We start from the raw sequence: 19,897 nt of genomic DNA on the forward strand, positions 1-19,897 counted from the left end.
GACTGACCACAGGGAACCAACAAGACACAGCACAGGAGTATACAGAAATTCTTAAGTTCTGCTTTTTTTCTCTCTGTTCATCGTTCACCACGCTGTTCCAGCATTGATCGATCGACACAATCGTTCGCATAGGGATGAAACCTGCACCTCTCGAACACATGAATAGCAAGAGAATTCGATTTTGAATTTTATGATTAAGTCGTAAAACTTCATAGCTGAACCTTGAGCTACGGAGGTTTCACCACGTGCGTACCACCGCGGTTAATGAAGTGCACTCTCAGGAACCGCGGCGTTCTGGATAATAAGACACCGTGGAATGTAAAACGAAGAACATTAAAGTCAAGGAACATATTTTCTTAACTCGTCTCTTTCCCGGATGATGGCAAAGTCTAATGAAAAACGTGCAAGGCAAAACTAAGAAATTAGACGATAGTTTCTTGTAGAGTGTACAGTCCTTAAAAATTATACCTAAAACTCACAAAAAAACTATGGATGTTATGCAATTTTACATCCAATATGCGAAACCAACAAAACCCAACGAATTTAAACGTCAGAAACGACTTGGACCCCAAAGGAGTGAGCAAATAACCCCCGCAACAATGGCGAGCTAACACGAACCTTCACGACTTCTTGATGCTGTTACACAGAGGAGGTCCCATCGGCGAAGGCGCTGAACACATCCATGAACATGCTTGCTCCCCTTAAAACAGAAGCTTTTCTTCTTCTGCTTCCCCAAAGCTGACTCATACACGGACACATTCCGAACCGGATTTGAAAACGAACCTTGGCGAAAAAAAGGGTTTCCAGGCTAAGAAGTGTAATAAATTAGGAGCTTTATGTGCATCTTCTTGCAAACGCAGCGCAGACATGGGTGCATGGCAAGCTTTCGCTACCGTTTGCCCTTTATTGCTTCTCCCCCAGCTCAGAATGTGGGTGTGAGAAGAAGTGTGCGATGTGAGATGCTGCACTTGTTTTTGTGCATTCCTGCCGCGCATCCTCTTGGACCCTCCTGCGCCGTGTTCCCGATTGGGAGCCATAGCTTTCAAGGATGAGATTTAACACTTCAGGGTTTTTAGCTGCTTCCAGCCAACCCAATGGGTGGTCGGTGTCGGTTCATTAGTTCCGTTATGGTACAAGCTTTATTTCTCTCGTACCAGTTACCGGCTTTGATTGCATGTTATTTCGCATGCAACAGGGCAATTTCTGTAAGTTTAGTTTGCATACATTTATCTGGAAGTATTATGCTGCTTGTGATGTGTACTGTAAACTTTTCCCATTAATTATGTTTATTACGAATTAATTAACAACTTTATTCCAAAGTAGATGCCTCAAAATCCTTCCCCTAACTAAATGTGTCCTTCTCGTTTCGAATTCTGAATGCTCTCCTTTAGTGAATTGCGTTCATATTTTTACGATAGAACCGATCCAGGTTGCCTCATCAACGAAAAACGACCATTAATGCTTTCTTTTGTGACGTTACTATGATGCACTTTGTGACACTGAGTAGCTCTCTCTGCAGGATGTGCATTTTAAACCCTCCATCAGCCTCAATACCTCCCTCTACACCATACCGCACTAACCGCATGACAAATAGGTCACATTGGCGCACCCCATGTTGTTCGGGGGCTGGACTTGTCCTAGATTGGCGAACAGCGAACGCCACGTCCTCACCAAGGTTAGGACATTCTACCATGATGCTTCTTTTTGTGGCAAACGAAACATGCACACCAATATGAATCCTTTTTTCTCCTGCATTTTAAATAATACAACCGGAGCACCATGGATCGAGAGAGAGAGTCCGTAAAAGACCCGAGAAGGCGGGCTGGTTGGCTGCCTCTAAAAACACACACAGACACACCACCGACGCTGGGCGACTGCTGTTATCACGATCACAAAAATGCATCGAACGACGGTTACGACGCGTACAAGGACGAACGGTCCATCATGCTGGGCCGGGTGGCTGCCTTTGTTTACATACACTTGAAGCTATTTTATAACCACTTTAAGGTAAACTTTCCGAACGTGCGCTTCAGCGAAACCACTTGTCGTACTTTGGCATTTATGGCTAAGTAATCAAAACGAATTAGCAATATGTGTCTGGTAATAAAGTGTCCGCTTTTGTTCTTCGAATATCCCTAGCTCTGAATAATGCAGTTTAATAATAGCACTCAAACGAAATTAGCTATCCGTTACCGTCATACAATTCAAATGACAATCAGGACAAACTGTCAATTTCCAGCTGCATTGTAATCCGGTGGACATCACAAACTAAACTTTCCCGGATCTCAATCTCGGTCTCAAATTAACAAGTTACAAGTTACATTGATATGCATTTGGAGCATCCGCTTGTCACACCACGCTCTCTGAAACCTCAGCTCATGCAGGGTTTACCAGGTTGAAATACAAGAGGCCCAAACTCTTGCTCAACCGAACGCTTCGTATGCTCCGCCTAGAGAAGAAACGGTAAGGTAGTCATCTATCTGTCAGTCTGACTTACACACATAATGTAAGAATAGCCTTAAAGAAGTCTCATTTACAGTAAATTCAAAAAGTGATATTCTTGATAACGAAATAGACGAAACGACAAATCTGACTTTCGCCCAAAAACAATTGGAAAATTGTTGAACTAGTCCTATATTCGAGATATAACTAATTTTGTAAATCTTGAATCCTACAATGTTGTAAACATGGACCTTTTCTGACCTAAAAACCCCTGTAGATCACAATTGCATTCCGACACTGTCGAACGTCCTTGACGCTACTATCGATGTCCCTGGGACGCACTTCGGTGTGCGCGCGACGTGCAAAAAGAACAACGCTTCTAATACACTACTTTGACACAAAACTTTCCCCATTCTAGCACCAAACCAACCATTAGCCTTGTTCCTGTTAGCTAACTAGTCGTTAACATTTCGTCCTGCCGACCCCTTTCGCATCCGAAACACATCACAAACGATTCCCATCGCTCTGGTCCATAAAATATCATCAAAGTTTAAGTCCCACTCCCGCTGGTACCACACCAGTTCCCGCTGGTCACTGTCGATTCCATTTTCCACGACTGGATGCACCGCACTCCATTCACGAGCACGCAGCAGGACGATGGCACGCTTCTTTGTACGGGAAGTTGCGGGCGTTCCATTTATTGTGCACTGATTACCATCAGGATCATAGTGAAGTTTCCGGAGTAAAATCTGGAACAACACCAGCGAATGGAATCGGTGCGAAAATGGCAAATGTAACAAGGAACGGTTGCGCTAAGTAGCGTCACAAAGTGATAATGGGTAGTACCGGTTGATCCGTTTGACGATAAATCCAATCGACAACATGGATCAGGATCTTTGTTCGTTACGATGTCAACGCGATGTCCTTCGTTCTTTGTGGCATTACGGTTTTGGACTTTGAAGGACTAATTTGAGTTTCATGTCAGATGCATATGAATACTTCAAGAGCAGTCGTTGCGCAATATAGCAAATGGAAGGATAAACTTCATTAAATGGCACATTTAGTCTGCTCCGAAATTAAGGATACTTTTATGCACTTTTGACTTGTATAAATCTTGCAAAAATCTTTTTGATTTTGTTGAAAGAAAATGAAGTTGGGGATACAACTTTTGGAATATTGAGAAAAAAATTATCACCAGCTTTGCGTTTAGTTTAAAATATGTGGTGGTTTTAATCAAAAGTTGATTGAATAAAAATTCATAAAAACTATTAAATATTTACTGAACTGTAGTAAAATAACATTTTCAGAACCCAAAAGCATGATTAATCGCAATCATCAAACGATAATTATTTTCAAAAACACTCGCGAGTATCTTAACAGTCCCTTCGTATTGATGAGGGTTCCCAAGAGTCAAGTAATTCGATCCACAACACAAATTCCATCCACACTTCAGACAAACCAGAGACAACGGAGATAGAGAACGCTCCGAAGCGTTTCTTTGCGAGCGCCTTCGCTGTTCCATTGCCTTCCGTTCACGAAAGCCCAATCAAATTCCAGACAGGCTTATGGCACCCTCCACCCCACACCGGGGTTGCCTCTCACGCACCCACAGCACCCCGGGAGTTCTCGTGGTCGTGGTTATCCTTTTAAATTGCGAATGACGACATCCAACAGCAGACAGGCCGTTGCCCTTCGGCGCTGCTGTAAAAACAAATTCTTACCCAAGGATGATCGGCAGGACGTGGAACGACATTGGAGAGAATGGCAGAAGCGCCGAAATGTTGAGTGAAGAATAAAGTTCACTGATACGCGGGTTTTTGTTCTTGCACGACAGGTGTCTAAATTTCCCGCATAAATTATCTTTTTTGGAGGGAATGTTTGAAAGGCGATTTCATTATTTCGATAAAACTTTAATATGAAAAGAAGTATTTCTTGCATCTCTTCAATTCATAAGCTATGTGTCTATAAGTTCCATCTTAACATTAAATTATACAAATTACTAAATCTGCTCTTAAAAATCAACAATTATGCAAAGTGTTCCTAACTGCACGAAAAACTATGCCCATTCGCACGGTAGTAATAAAAATATACACCGCCAACCAAAATCGAACTCGGCAATGGCTACGACGAACAGTACTGCCTGTCCCCAGACGAATCAGGAAGAAGATTTTGCGGAAATCTACGCTCGTCCGTACCGAAAAACCCCGAGAGTAGAAGTGCGGAAAATTCCAAGTGACAACCGCGAGAGGCCGGATGTGCGCGAGAGCGAGTACGAGTGGAAAGAAAATATTGCCCAGCGTCTGGGCCGAATTGGTCCAATGAACCTGCGACCTCTAGTCAAGGACGTCTTGGGCCAGACAAAGCAATCCTTACAATACTAATAATAACAGCAGCAGCGCCGTACTTCCTTCCTTGTTTCCAGAGCCCACCAGCATCTCACGCCATCCGCACCATATCCTTGTTAGAAACCGAAAGGAAGCACATTTAATATGGAAAGCTTCGACGAGGAACAAACAAAAAGCTCACTCTCCTGTGTTTTCGAAGGAAGGAGACTGGTCTGGCTCGTTCTTTGCCCAAGCAGATGGTGAAAATCGAAAAGTCGTCATCAACCCAAAAACTGAGAACAAACCTTCACTTTTGCTCAACTTCCTTGACGTGTGCCGAAAGCTCCCGCGAAAGCTTTTGCGAAAGAAAGAGTTCTTGTAGGCCGCACATCGGGGCCGATGCCAATGAACGGAACAGGGAACTCACCTGCCACTAATGAAGACGGATGAGTGCGGTCGCTCGGTTCTACACTGTGCCAAGGACGAAAGAGAGTGCTTACCCCGTTTGTCCTGGCCATGAGCATGAGTTCCGTCTGGGCGCTGTGTTGTCCTGCCCGTTCTGTTATGACGGGGTTGGCAAAGATTCTGAGAAAACGGCCAAACTCAGTCGGTGTTTCCATCTCCCACACTGAGAAAGAAAAACAAATCCACATATTTATCCCCTCACTGTATTCTCAACCTCTGTGACTTCAGGTCTTCCTATCTCGCAATGAACCGAACATTACGCTCTCTTCAAGGATACGAGGATTAATCCATCCACTCGTGCCACGTTATTTCCGTGGACCTACCACCTCGTACATTTGCAACGTAAGGGGTCAAGGACGTTTGAATATCAGATGATGCAAAGGAAATGAGTATCAACATTCAGTATGAATGTTTACAACGTCAGTGAAGATAAGATTGGTGCACTGCTCTATAAACAAATTAAATAAAAAAAAAAGCTTGCAGATAAGTAACCTCCACTTGTCCTTCATTTGTTACTAGAGTTAATATCCTTCAAGATATGATACTTCTTACATACAGTTTCAGCTCTTCAATGACAGTACAAGCCATATATATTCTTTATATGGAACAACAACATCCAAAGCATTTCGTCCTTCATCAATGACCAACAATCGGCAGAAAAAAATGGAGAAAAATTGCAATCATGCGGCAGAAGTAATATGTCAACCATTTATCATAGTCAAAGGCCCTACACACACCAACTCTCGATTACGCCATTCGCAGAGTTGTGAGTAGGTAACGGGATAAGATCAACTGAGTGAACAACACACGCTAACTGAGTACGCTAACTTTACGTAACGAGAAACTTCAGCCAGACCTCGGTGTCGGAATCAACGGAAAACCGAAACGTGGAAAAGCACTTTGTTAGAATAATAGAAAAGTTCTTGGCCATCGCAAAGAGTTGACCTTTTTTTCGGCTGAAGACGAAAGTTTCCGAAAGAGATACTAACCAACAACAAAACAAAAACAAACGTTGAGTACTTGAAGTGGAGTAGGGGAAAGGTGTCAGAATTGACACAAGTTTTTTTGAGGTGATAAACAAGATTAGAAAGCTTCCTAAGAAAAGACATCAAATCCTAAGTGCTTTAATTTGTAGAATCCAATCTTCGAGCTATATATTCCAGAGAGTTTTTGACTGACTGCGGTCTTGGACCGACGCGAAAATTGCTTTAAACCGCTCGTCAACTTCTTCTCAAGTTACATCTGTCCAAGCGGATAGCCTACTACGATACGAAGAGAGTCGTCGGATTTCAATCTCATGACATGACCATCACAACAGAACCTGACAAATCATATTCCCTGCACAATATTTAGGTCATTTTACAGCTCATAAGAGCTCGGTGTCATAGCGATTCATTCTATGTCCTTCCACATGTCTTCTGGTTCTTCTTTGACATTATATTCTCAAGAGATCTTGGCCTATTATTGTGACTTTCTTAACTAAATTTATCAGTAGTCGGATAGTTATTCCTCCAAATGGGATGACGATCTACATGAGATTTGAAAAAAGTGTTGGAAGCGCCTGTTACTTGGCCATACAAAAGAGATATCATTAAGTTATGAAGTCTCCAAATAATTTCTCCTTTTATCTACTTCCTTTAGCCCAAAATATTGACTCTACAACTAATACTTTTTTTTTATTCATAAGGGAAAGCCTGGTCGTATTTCTAAATTAAAAAATTTTATTTCACATGAAAAGGACACCAAAAAATATTTAAAATATGACAAAACAGATCTAAAAAGGACTACATCCCTGCCATAAAATAATCCCACACGACTATGCTTTCTCTGGTCAATCAACCAAACACCACACAAGAACTATTAACTAAAGCACGCAAAATAAAACAACAAACTACGAAGGATATTGAAAGAAAAGCATTGCGAGGTAAGAGAATCGAATAACGGCCCTGTATCGGAGAAGTGCCGGAAAGCCCGCAGTTCGAAGAGGGGGTAACATGCTACGACCCTGTCCCGAACCTACGCCAACATTCATTTCGTACCATTTTTAGCATTTATATTGTTTATCGTTCCTTCGCTCTCTGCGCCTCCCCATATTCTTTGCTCGTCTTGCTGCCTCCTCTTTGGTTTGCCATTCCCCCACGGTCAAGAACGGCGAATTATTATTACACATTTTTTTGGCCTGCATTCTTCCATACATTCCGCTCCATTTAGCACTTATCGGGGTTCCTCTTGAACTCATTTGCTTCGTACGGCGCGCTAACCCCTTTCTGCAAGCAAAACAGAGCTTCCTCTACAACAAGTGTTCTTCCGAGAAATTAGGAGGGTTTTGTTTACAATTTGCCTTTGGTCTAGCTTCTTTCATTAACTCTCCACGTTGGAAATCTTTTTGATTGTATTATCTCATTTTATGGAGCTCTACTGGTACATTAACGTTATAACAAGCAAGCTGAAAGAATATTACAGCACTTTATCACAAGAGTGTGCAATTGCTAAGAAGAGATCCCGGAATATTGTTAAACAAACAATGTACTTCAGATATGTCCAGATATGCCCTTTTTCCATTACAATGAAAAACAAACCACCTTTGAACTTTAACGGTAAGCTCTGAGCAAGATACGAAAAGTACTGATTGTAGCGGAAATCCCTATGTTCCTAACATCCTTAACCAGCTACGAAATCCCTACTCAGTGACGTCCATTGCCCTGGGTTATGTATGGCATCTTAAAATGCATCTCTTCCCCATACGCTGCCTTCACACATACTAACCAAAGCCGATTTAGGCATTGCCATGCATGACCTCGAAAGTGTTCAAAGACTATATAGCACCGCTTATGTACAGCCTTCGTACATTCACTGTATGACGCACTTCCCTCGGGGAAGTTCGCCCATATGCTTGCTAAATCAACACATCACCAGGCGACTCCATCAACTTTGCTTTTTTGAACCAGAATTATTATCTCGGAATAGAAATGCTCTCTGGCAATGTTTTCTCCTGCATGGAATTAAAATACCGATAAGCACAACCTACGCTATCTATCGATTTCATCATACCATTGGTTGTCGTAGGTCGTAAAGTGTTATGTACTCACGTGGGGGCTTCATCGTAATGGGAAATAATGCTCAAACAAACACCATTCGCCATTTTCGTCCAGTTCATTCAACCTCCCGAAAACAATTATAGTATGCTTCCAAATTGTTTCCTTACAATTTTAGGAAAAACCGCACCTTTTTCTCAAAGGAATCGATAGTAACTTCATCGCAAAGCATGTATGCAGCTCAGCTCCATCGTACACAAATAGGGTCAACAGTCGGGTCAGTATCCATCGTAACCTGGCTGCACCGTATGCTGCACGTGAACCGAACGACCTTGCGACTATGAGTGTTTGCTCTCTCGCTCTCAGGGATAGCTCCTTTTCACACACACACACCAGAGATTCCGGACACCTTTTTGGTGCAATGGAATGCGCACTGAAATCACACCAAATGACATTCCACTGAAATCACACCAAACTTCCACAAACGATGGAGACGAAGGGAGAGACAACTAACACTAAGCTGATGGAGGCGAAAACGTGACCTAAGCTTTTATTATTTTGTCCCTCGCTGTGCATACTTTTGTTTTATATAATACATTAAGGGCACACCCAACAAGTGCAAAGTCCTGATGCGAAGGATAAGATGAGGAATAGTATTGGATTTTCGGCGAATTATGGTTCGAAGGTTAATGTTGCGATTTGAGAGGTTGCTCCTAAGGTCGATCGATCAACTTTGGGATTTTTGGATGGCAATGAATTCTCTTTTGAATCTTCATAGTTGAATCATTATTCCTGGTACTATAGTACAACTTTGAAGTTTGCAATAATACAATCTTTGTAAAAATTTTGCAATATACTTCACCAGCTATTCGGGATTCAAAACTCTCTCTCTCTCTCTCTCTCTCTCTCTCTCTCTTTCTCTCTCTCTCTCTTTCTCGTCAGGTACACTGCTCCATCCGTATGTTCAATGATCTCCGGCAAATGGCAAAAATGAACCTCGCGAGACATTGCCCTAGGTCAGGCACCGGTAGGCAAATGTCATCGATCGATCCGGTCGCAGTTTCAGGGCGTGGTGATGCAACGCCATTACGATGCCACACTACGTCCAAAACATAGACACCATACTACACGGATTTTGTTTTGGTACATAGCGCAAAAAAGAGCGACAGAGACAATGCAGGAAGCAACGAACTTTTGGGATATCCCGTAAGAGGACAACGATCTACGAGAATGCTTTCTTCCTGGAAGGATAGAACGGATCTTCATGAAGGAGCGATTGTCTGATGCAGTATTTCCATAAACCCTCGCTTTTTTCTGAGAAGATGTGCACATAAAATGTGCTTCAAATTTTTGCTTCCTCCCAAAAAGGAAAACTGATAGCTAAGCTATCTCACGCACACATACACTGCAAAAAAATGTAGTCAAAAATGCAAACAATCATCGCAGGATAATGCGCTTGCAGGAGAAGAATAAAACGATCAGACGGAGTGAGTCGGAATGATTCCAACGAAAGAGACTGCCAACACGGTTGAAAGCAGGAAATTGAAAGTGATTTTTTTGTTATATCATTAACCGTCCCCATAACTGCAACTGCGCGGATTTCAATAATGCAGTCCTTGCAAAAGCACACTCCTACATTCCTGCTACAGGGAAAGCCCCACACATACAAGCGTAGCATTTCATAATAAGCGCCTGAATGCTGCAGAGTTAAATAGCAGAATCGGGTTTCGCCGTGCACCTGCCTCTATTCCAAAGGAAGTGCAAAGGAATGCACGCCACCAGGAAGGGAACGCAGTGCATATGTATGTGTGCAATTTTATGTCCGTGTGCCATCCGTCGTCATCAATGTGGAGGTCGAGCACAAATCGATGAAACACCATCGGGCGACGGGAAAATGGACAGGATTCAAGTTCATTGCCTTTCCTAGATGAAAATAGAAAACTCGGAAAATGCATCCCGGGGTGTGCATCTCTCTCTCTCGCTCACTCGCTCCCTCTCGCAGAGACACACACACACTATTTCGTTTCCCGGAGGGAAGCGAAATTCGGTAATTGAAAGCGCGCCGGCGCGAGTCCATCCTACCACCACCCAACACAGATGCATTTCTACAGCTCAGGCGAAACCTGATACTTGCTGGGACTGGAACTGCAAGGCAAGCGAGCAAACACGCATTTGCAGTTAGGCGAAGTAATAGGAAGTGAAGGGTGAAAGTGAGAAAGTATAATTGCGTCATTAGAAATAGCTTGTCATCGTACGCATTAGCATTAGTGCTTTGCTCCTCACAGAGGGTTAGCTGTTAATGGTTCAAAATAGAATTCCATTTAGAATTTCTATCAACTATTGCGATAAAATGTGCACAATATATTTGGCAAAATACTTCTCAATTTTTTTACCAAATATAGCAACTGGTAGGACTATTCTGACCTCTTTTGTTATGAGTCTTCTACGAGCATTTGATTATTGTCAGCTATGGCGATTTAAATCTTATCATGTTTTTCCTTCTCAGACTCGACAACTTCAAGAGGTCTGTCGTGGCCTGAAATTACTGACTTCATTGATTTGATTTTTCTCCGAAAGCAATTCGATACTAAATCTTGACGTGTCCTGAGAGGCGCCTGAGCCTGTATCGCCTCAGCCAATGGAGATCTACAAAATAAAAACTAGGAGATCTACAAATAAAACTAAATTTATAGCAACCGGCAGGACAAAACTGCCGTAGTCTACTATGAACCACTCATTTGATGTTTTTACAGGCTTTAGCACTACAACCTTTGGAGGTCTTATGATCATTTCTAGGTTTTTTGATTTCATTTAACCCTTGCATGATATTCATTCCTGTATACGAGGGTACGATCGGAATGGAATTGGGTTTCCAATCCTCCCCAGAGAAGGAGGCAAGTGCAGATTATTTCAATCATAAACTGTATACTTAAAAAAAAGTATGGCAACTCGGTGAGATTCCTCAGACATCGTTTATTGGTAGTCAATCAATCTGAATTATACTGTGTGCTGCTTATCATCCAGAGTACTTTAAAGACAGTTTTCCAGTTCTTACCAGACATTCAGTACGTTCGATAACCGGTAACTGAACGGACGCTCGTGGCGCTACAATTATCTAATCAATCCTCTGCCCGGTTCACGGGAGTCATGGGAGCGATGGGAGAGGGAGAATCGTTTTGTTTACATCATTATCGAATTATTGCTTATCGCTTATCTTACAGATGCTTGAATCGTCGCGCGCTACAGCACGTGTAGCAAGTAGAAAAGGAAAATATGTACTTACCTTTAATAAACATATCTGTCTGCTGTTCAAGAAGGAAAACTTCTAAATCACGCCCCTAAGGAAACGGAGTTCATCACCTCCCGAAGTCAGCCCCCTAATGCATCCCTCACAGGAATACCACCTTCCTTCTAACAAATACACCTTTTTTATTTCATCTACACTAAATTAGATAGTAAAATAACCTCCACAAGAAAAACCGGAAGTGTAGGGCCTGATTGACGCGTACGGTGAAAGATTATTGCCATGGAAACCACTCACACACACATGCCGTCCACAGTCGTAGGTTGCCTTTCTTTCCTAGCTATCTTACTTAAATTGAAATTTAATCTAATTCCCTAGCTAGAACAGCCACAAACAACAAGAAAAAATACTCCAGCAATTCACATAATTTCACGCACTGTATGCTTGCAGGAACGCACGTAAACATCACACAGCACGCGCGCGTTATCAATCTCGAACGGAGTAAGCATAAAACATTTCTTCATGGCTTTTGCTCCAAGCTCGGAATATATCACGCTCATCGCTTTGATCAAACCTTTTACACCTAATCGAAGAACCACATCCCGAAGAGTATCCCGGGCACCACTTGCGAACCTGGAACCAACGTTTCTAGCAAGCTCTTCTTTGGTCAGTTTAATGCTTGGCTGATGTTTTTATGCTTCCCTTAAAGCGCATACAATCGCGCATTCTTTCAGCACTGCTGGGTGGAAAAGACTGGCTGGCTGGGAGTAGGGTGTTTGCGCACAAGAGAAGGGAGTGTAAGTACTGATTTGACATTTCGTTTGTTGTTACGCCGCGCCAGTTTGACAGACAATACATGTATATTATTTTCCCTGTTTTGCTTTAAAAAACACTCCAAATATGAATCTGTGCATCGGCTCGGTGTTACGAGGGAGGAAAGTAAAACATACACGGAAACATAGGAAAAACAACACAGCTCCCTCGCTACACACTCGCACACCCAGTTTACGCACACGCTTGGCCGCGAGATACGCGATTCCATTCACAACTGCGCTTTTTGTGCGTTTCTTTTTCCATCCAATCGCTTCTCAGGGGGCTGCACACTATTTAGCGAGAGACAAACGACAGCACCACAGTTCTGGCTGAGGAACGGCGTGTTGTGAGTGTGTGTACGGCACGGATTCGACGGATGTTGGGGATAATTCTGTTTGCTTTTTTAGCTCTCACAAACTACACCGGGGGAACGGCACACGTACGGCACCGACAGACACATGCACAAGCGCGACATTCACACTACACGCAGGGCACAAACACAGACGAGCGTTCCAAAACAATTAAACAGCTCCCGTTGCGGTTCACAAACACGAATGGAATGTTTTGACAGGCTGCAGAAAAGTCTTTCGCCGACACGCACACACTTGCAGAGCCATCGACGAGTATTCGAACCGTGTTTCAAATGCAGGGGTGCTCAACTGAACGGTAACTGAACTCAACTTTAAAATAAAACTGGACTTCTTGATGCGACTGACGAAAACTCCGAAAATGAACCGTTCGCGACAAGTGATTCAATAAAACTCCACAGCCGTACTTAAAAGCTCTGCTTTTATACCTATCCCGCGACCAACAACCAATGACTACTTTGGTTTTACTCTCGGAAGTAGAGCCTACTGCGCCTAAATTTTTCTCAACCCAGAACATTCGGACGTTGCGAAGCAATGAAAAGCTAGGTCCTGTTTCTCCATCGTGGAATTAAAATATAAGATTGAATGATTTATAATTTTTAACTGTTTAATGTATTCAGAACATATTCCATCCAACAAGGGGAAAACTGATACGTAATGGCAACGTTATGGCTAGTGTGTTATGGCGGTTTCTTAAAATCGATTATAAGGCACATTAATATTATCGCAATTCTATCCCGTCTACGCATTCGAGTTCGAGTTGGTTCCGTCTTTTTGTTTTTGGTATAAAGCTTACGAAATGTTCGTCCTGTCCATCTCTAACTCTTCCTAGTTTGCTATAGCTCACTGCGTCTGTTCTTCGTCTCCAGATCATGCTCACCCTGTTCGATTCCCGATTCGGCCAATAACGTCGGTGAGTTGGGCAGCTGTTCCTTGTCGCCTTTCTTTGGTTCGCTGGCTGGCACTTGAGCACCGTCGCGAGTATCGTTATTAACCGTCCCGGCACCTCCCTTGCTACCACCAATCGTTGGTAGCGTTCCATCGATACGGAGAGAATCTTCCGTATCGGAAATGTATCCTTCATCACCGGTGTAGTGCGTTGGATACAGCAGCAATGGTGCTGCACTCCACGCGTTCAACGTACGGTCACGAAAATGGCTAGCCCAGCTATCGTTCGGATGATTGTCGAACATGATCGGCAAATACTCGTCTACCGGCAGCAGCTTTCCGAGCGGTTGCTCCCGTAGCAGCTTCTTCGCACCTTCGAGCGAAATCACGTACCCGAGCGTCCAGTAAGAATATCCCGCCTTTACCAGATACTCCGATCCATCGATCCATTTTTCATCCTCCTCCTGCAACCGTTTGCGACCAAAGTAGATCAAATCCCAGCCACCGATGCGACGTGCATCGGCCAACACACCGTACGCCCGTCGACGGAAGAACGGTTCGAACCGGATATCATCCTCCAGCACAAGTACCTCCTGCTGGTTGAGGCGAACCATACGTTCCCAGATGCTGTGGTGGCTTAAAAAGCACCCGATTTCACCCATCGTCATCGGACTGGAAAGGAAAAAGGGTAAGAATGATCAAACCAAACCGTTTAAAAGAACTCCTCCACCAGCATACGAACCGCTTGTGGAACGGATCAGCATAACCGGGCAGGAAGCGTATGCCCATATCGTGCACTTTCTTATCGCTCAACTGCTTGCCATCAACGGCCGGAAAATGTTCCACGTCCAGTCCGAGCAAATCAAAGTGTTTCCTCATTTTCGTACGCCTCTCCGAACGTCGCTCCAGATTGATCATGTAGATGTGCGAAAGTGATAGTTTATCTCTGTGGAAAGGGAATGTTCTTGTAGGTGAGGGCGTACGAAACACATTTAACTTGCAACTTACTTTGGTGCATCAGACACAAATCTACTCAAATCCTGCTTCAGCTTCAACTCTCCATACTCATTCACGATGTAGCTCAGCACATTGGTCAACTGTTCCAAATCTTTCCCCGGTACGGTTTCGCCTGCTTCCAACGGTACCATAATGTACCCGTAAAGCAGCTCGTTGCACACGTGCATCGGAATCCCTGAGTAGTTTGCCGACATGGCAAAGATTATAATATCATCCACCGGCCCATCGTACCGGCCGGCCGGGAGGTTTTTCCGCTCAAACGTTAGCTGACGCGTTTGGGCAATCTTTAGGCTCACCAGCACAGCCGTGTGAACCATCGGCACAGGCCACTGGCCGACCTGGTCGTAGTTTAGAATCTTTTTGTAATCGTCCGTCCGCTGGTAGTAGTAGTCCGATGTCATTCCGCACCAAAAGTTTGAATACAATCCATCGGACACGAGCATGGGCGCTACGATCGGGAGCTTGCGGTCGATCAGCTTGCGAAGGGTGTTGCTGTTCGTCAGGAAAACATCGGCATCGAGAAACTACGGGATAGACAACGGTAGGCTGTGCTATTTCCTTGCAGCGATGGAAGAGCTTCACAGTGACTTACGAATATAAAATCAGCCCACATTGTCCGAGCCGTCTGCAGGGCTTCCTGCTTTAGCCGTATCACATCGCTAAATCGTTCCTCGTTCCAGTGACTGCTGGTTTTCTCACTTTCTCGCTTTCCTTGTTCGCTGCGGTACTTAAAATTAACGCTGTGGTACAGCGCGCTGGTTCTTTTCAGCCATGCCTTGGTAATCTCGATGCTACGATCTTCATTATGATCGGATCTTATCCTGCAACAGAGAGTAACAAAACGCTAGTACAATTCATTTATCCGTTTTATATGACCACTTACCAGAGCGACATCCGATCTTTGGGATAGTCGAGATCCTCCAAGTAGGAGAAAAAGTATGGCAACGTGTGCGCTTTGTTTCGTACCAACACTGCCACCATTACGGTTGGTAGTTGCTCCGTAAGCTCTATCTGCTGATCGCAGCGAACGATTGTCGTCGTCAGCAGCACCAGCAGCAGCATCATCGTCGTCATCTTCACGCGCCTCGTCGCAGATGCGCTTGCACTGCACCCAAGCAAGGAACACATTTGGCGTTTGGTTTGTGCGTATCGAATAACATTAACAACAAACTTAACAATCACTCGGCCAGCTTGCAACACCGGGTCTGCCTGCCTTGCTCATATCAACTTCCGTTTCCGCTGCGCTACTACGAATGAAACAGATGAGTTTTCCGATCGGTCTTTATGGGGCCACGCATGCACACACACACACTGCCACCGTCGCTAGACAAAACAAGAAGCGGCAAACGTCAAACCGAATCGACGGGGTGCATTTTATGCTGGTTTGTTTATGTTTTCATTCATACTACCACCACCACCAACACACACAAATGTACGCAGAGAGATGGTGGTGTAAAAAACAAATATCGCACTGCAATTTTATTTTTTCTCACTAATACAAAGTTTGAAATCATTAACTTAAGTCTAAACGCTATTACAAGTACTATGTTTCCGTGTCTCTTTTGGTTGTTTTATCAGCCTACAGTCTACAGACATTCAATTCCGTCACTAGGAAATCAAGAAGTATTATCAATCGATTCAATGTACAAAGCACTGGGGGTGGGATGGGGGAACGGCATGGGGACATTAATACAGCACAGATTGAGATACATCGATAGGCGCGGTCCGGCATGTTGGCAGCCCTAAAACTGCGGCAGACACACCTTCTCGGCAAACAGCTCCGATATGACCGTGATCCACAGGGCCAGCACGAACATGATGTACGAGATGCCAACCTGATGCGAGTGTGGCAAATGGTACGGTTGTCCCCCAATTTCATCCACGTGAAATCCAAGCGGAAATATTACTGCCGCAAGACAAAACAGAACCACTGTGGGAATGGATGGATTAAAAACTTTGGTTCGAACTATTTGGTTTGAAACCCCATACTCACTTGCAGTAAAACCGACCCACCGTGCGTAGGGGATCACATTACGATCCCAGTTACTGGATGCCAGCAGAATAATGGTGGTGGTGATGCAGATGCAACCCACGAAAATGCATATCAGCGCAATGAGCCACTCCGGCTGTAGTTCCGGAGTGAAGCACACCTGGGGCCGGTTGTAAAGCGTCATACATGTCCACATCAATCCCAAGCGCGTTTCACCTGCAAGAAGCAAAGAAAGACCATGTTTAAACCGAATTCTGTTTTCCTCTGCGACGGGTTCCCGTTTTACCTCCCACACTGGTCACTATCCAATCGGGCATGGCTAAGCTCACGATAGCGCACACATCCGCCGCCATAAACAGACCAGCGCTGATCGTCGTCAACTTGTCCATCCTTAGTATGTTGTGCAGAACCTCCGTTTTCGTCCCACAAAATGCAAATATCGTTTCAATTTACGAACGCATCTCCGTTGTATGCACCCTTTTCCTCTTTTCACTGGCAACTGCAGCAAGTGTGGAATGTTGCAGAATATGAATGTTTATGTTTTGGATAAAATGTCATTTGAAGGGTTTTTTGCTGTTCGTTTTCTTTTACCCGTAGCACTGTTGTAAGGTTCTGCCGGGCCGGTGTTAAACCGGATGCATTAAATAATTATTGAAAATAATTGTAATAACTTCTAATAAACAGGTGGAGCGAGTAAGTTTCACTTTAATTTGGTGCATTTTACAATAAACTATATTTTTGATGCATAAAACATCACAGAAATACCATTTTACCAGTTTTCCATCAACAATGATTGCTTTTGCGTGAACCATGTACAGTTCAGCACCACTTTTTTGCAACGAAAAGTAAACAAACTGTCAACGCTATCGGAATTTTCATCAGATTTTCATTTACCACAGGTTTTTTTGTTTCAGTTTGTGCGCCTTGCGGGAATCCTCTATTGGGATTCCGTGCGTTTACCGTGCAACGGTAAGCAAAATGGCCTATTGGTCCGGTAGGCGGTGTTCGGTAAATCGTAGTCCTCATTAGAGCGTCTTTGTGAGTGTCTGGAGTTAGCTTGTGATAAGGCAAGGTGTCCAAACTATACAACATGAGCGATTTAGATGACCCACTAACCGGACAGCAACAGCAGCAGCAACAGCAACAACCACCAACGCAGACCACACCACGCAGTTCGCTCGGTTCGGGTGCTCTTTCCTACAGCAATTCCTCCATCTCACCTTCAACGAGCTCGAGCAGCTCCGGATCTGCGAAATCCGCCGTCAGTGAGTGCTTAGGAGCATGGCTCAACTACCTGCAGATAATGAACAATTTGTGTGCGGCCGGCTACCGGCTAGCACAAACGATAGCTGCCCTCGAACCGTGGGCGTACTTCGATCAACCAAACTCCACCGGAGGTGGCGGAAGCAATCCATCAGGTGGTCCCTCTCCTCCACAGTCACAGCAGCAGCCCCAGATACCGCAGCTACCCTTCACCACCTCGCAGATTCCATCACACATGGCCTTTCAGTTCATTACGGCCTGGGATGAGCTGGCCCGAGCGTCCGTTATGGCAACGAGCACGGTCAAATCGCACATCGTAAGCGTGCTGCAGGACTTTAAAACGCAACCGCTGGCCACGGTTGAGCAGGAAAGCGAACTGCTACATATCAAGGAGTACAATCAGCTGATCCTGCAGGACAACGCACAAACGATGATCAATCTGCAGCACCAGTTCTGTGTCGCTTCGTGCGATGCGTTTGCACAGCTGATGTGTTGCTACCAGTGCCAAACGCAGGTCGGGTTTCCGCACGATCCCGACTGCCCGATGGTGCAGCATCCGATGTCCGCCGCCGCAACGATTGCTCGCACCGGAGGCGTCATAACGGTGGACCAACGCTCACAAACACCGTCTCCCCATTTTGGAATGAAAATGCAGGAAAATGCACGCCTGTACGATCGCACGGGGTCTATATCGACGCAGGGATCTTCGTCCGATCACGGTACAACGGCGTACGAACAGACGCGTGGTCCTTCCCCTCATGATATTCGCGGACCGAGTCCGATCCAGGGATATTTGGATAACATACGTGGACCGCTCCCCAACCCAGGCCATTTATCGGGGATGAAGGCACCGTTCTATCGGGGGTCACGATCACCGCTGAATTTCCCGCTCTTCACACTGAACGGACAGCGCCGCTGGTCGGAAGCGGCAGCGGGGGAAGTAAACTCGGAAGCGGCACTAGACCCCGAAAGTCAAATGCGTCGCTGGTCGATGCCGTGGGAAGCGAAGGCGGATAAATCCACCGTGCACTGGAACCAGACGCGCCTGATGCCGATCTCGAAGCTTGCTGTTCCGGCCTCCGGTCCTGGTCCGACGCCTAAATCTTCGCTAGGCGATCGCAGCCAAAGCACAACGCCTGACTCGACATGGCACTCGTCAATTACGAGCCAGGATGGGTTGGTGGAAGCGATACAGCTGCTGTCCTGCAGACCAATTCACCGAATGCAGCCAATGATGATGATGGCACCGCCAAACATTGGACCTCCGTTCGTCGAGGAACCGTCGGGAATGGTAAGTTGGAATGCTGGAAGAATGCCGAAAGAGGAATTAAATGGAGGGCAGCGTTTGTAATTACCTTCCATCTCCTTGCAGCAGCAACAAGAATCTCAAAGTACGCTGGGAAATCCACCCGGAGGACTGTACGGTATCTGGACGCAACAGAATCCTCCGAGTGCCATCTTGCGTCAGTCCGCAGCGGCTGGCACAATGCAGCAGGACCGCATGATTCCGCTGATGAACTACATACGCGAGCAGGATTCATCGATTGACGAAAATCCACCTAACTAACTCAACTCAATTCAAAACGGACTAACTCTATACCGTGTTTTCTAATCTACTAAAAAGAAAGGTAAAGTATTCATTCATAAGGTTCATTAGGCGGGTGTTAGGCACCCCTACCATACCATACCAAAGCATCAAGTTCATACCAAAACGCGGACCGATTGTAAGACGATATTGGAATGCCAATTTTATACAAAAAAGCAAACCAAAAAGAATGCACGCGGGGCTATGATGTTTCGTGTGCAGCCCGCCAATTTCTCATCCATTTCGATGTAGTTGTTTAAATGTGTAACTCATGTATTTAGAAGAATTTTTGGTATTCAAAATCATGACAAATGAAACTCACGCTCATAACGATATTTGAATGTTAGGATTACTATTAACTGGAATATTTGTACTGAATTCTCCACTGTACGTCGTGTTCCTTAGGGTGTTTTTCGCTAGTGACACAACACATTTACTTAAAAAGTACGATCGTTTTCTCATA

The 19,897-nt window shown here is 44.6% G+C and overlaps 3 protein-coding genes and 1 long non-coding RNA gene across 4 annotated transcripts in view; 2 read left to right on the forward strand and 2 right to left on the reverse strand.

The window, feature by feature from the left end:
* The window catches only part of LOC118517628 (glycosyltransferase 25 family member), a 39,650-nt gene extending 23,711 nt beyond the window's left edge, over positions 1-15,939 (reverse strand). Inside the window, exons 1-5 of the mRNA XM_036063939.1 lie at positions 15,480-15,939; positions 15,189-15,417; positions 14,588-15,120; positions 14,322-14,525; positions 12,738-14,251 (exon numbers count right to left, since the gene is read on the reverse strand). Of these exons, the coding sequence (XP_035919832.1) occupies positions 13,528-14,251; positions 14,322-14,525; positions 14,588-15,120; positions 15,189-15,417; positions 15,480-15,724 (1,935 nt within the window). The 5' untranslated portion in view covers positions 15,725-15,939 and the 3' untranslated portion in view covers positions 12,738-13,527. The remainder of the gene's footprint in view (positions 1-12,737; positions 14,252-14,321; positions 14,526-14,587; positions 15,121-15,188; positions 15,418-15,479) is intronic.
* LOC118517638 lies at positions 12,525-13,287 on the forward strand. Its single transcript, XR_004908336.1, has 2 exons — positions 12,525-12,669; positions 12,731-13,287. It is a non-coding gene; the product is annotated as an uncharacterized LOC118517638 (long non-coding RNA).
* Positions 15,940-16,044: 105 nt separating the features above from the next.
* LOC118517631 (uncharacterized protein C16orf52 homolog A) lies at positions 16,045-17,141 on the reverse strand. The gene is made up of 3 exons (XM_036063942.1): positions 16,873-17,141; positions 16,590-16,802; positions 16,045-16,526 (listed from the first exon to the last, which is right to left on the reverse strand). The coding sequence occupies exons 1-3, from the start codon at positions 16,973-16,975 to the stop codon at positions 16,339-16,341; spliced, it is 504 nt and encodes a 167-aa protein (XP_035919835.1). The 5' UTR covers positions 16,976-17,141; the 3' UTR covers positions 16,045-16,338.
* Positions 17,142-17,290: 149 nt separating this feature from the next.
* On the forward strand, positions 17,291-19,881 carry LOC118517629. Its single transcript, XM_036063940.1, has 3 exons — positions 17,291-17,431; positions 17,501-19,140; positions 19,222-19,881. The coding sequence occupies exons 2-3, from the start codon at positions 17,677-17,679 to the stop codon at positions 19,414-19,416; spliced, it is 1,659 nt and encodes a 552-aa protein (XP_035919833.1). The 5' UTR covers positions 17,291-17,431; positions 17,501-17,676; the 3' UTR covers positions 19,417-19,881.
* The last annotated feature ends 16 nt before the right edge of the window (positions 19,882-19,897 follow it).

This window comes from Anopheles stephensi, chromosome 2 (genome assembly GCF_013141755.1).
Source record: "Anopheles stephensi strain Indian chromosome 2, UCI_ANSTEP_V1.0, whole genome shotgun sequence".
NCBI lineage: Eukaryota > Metazoa > Arthropoda > Insecta > Diptera > Culicidae > Anopheles > Anopheles stephensi.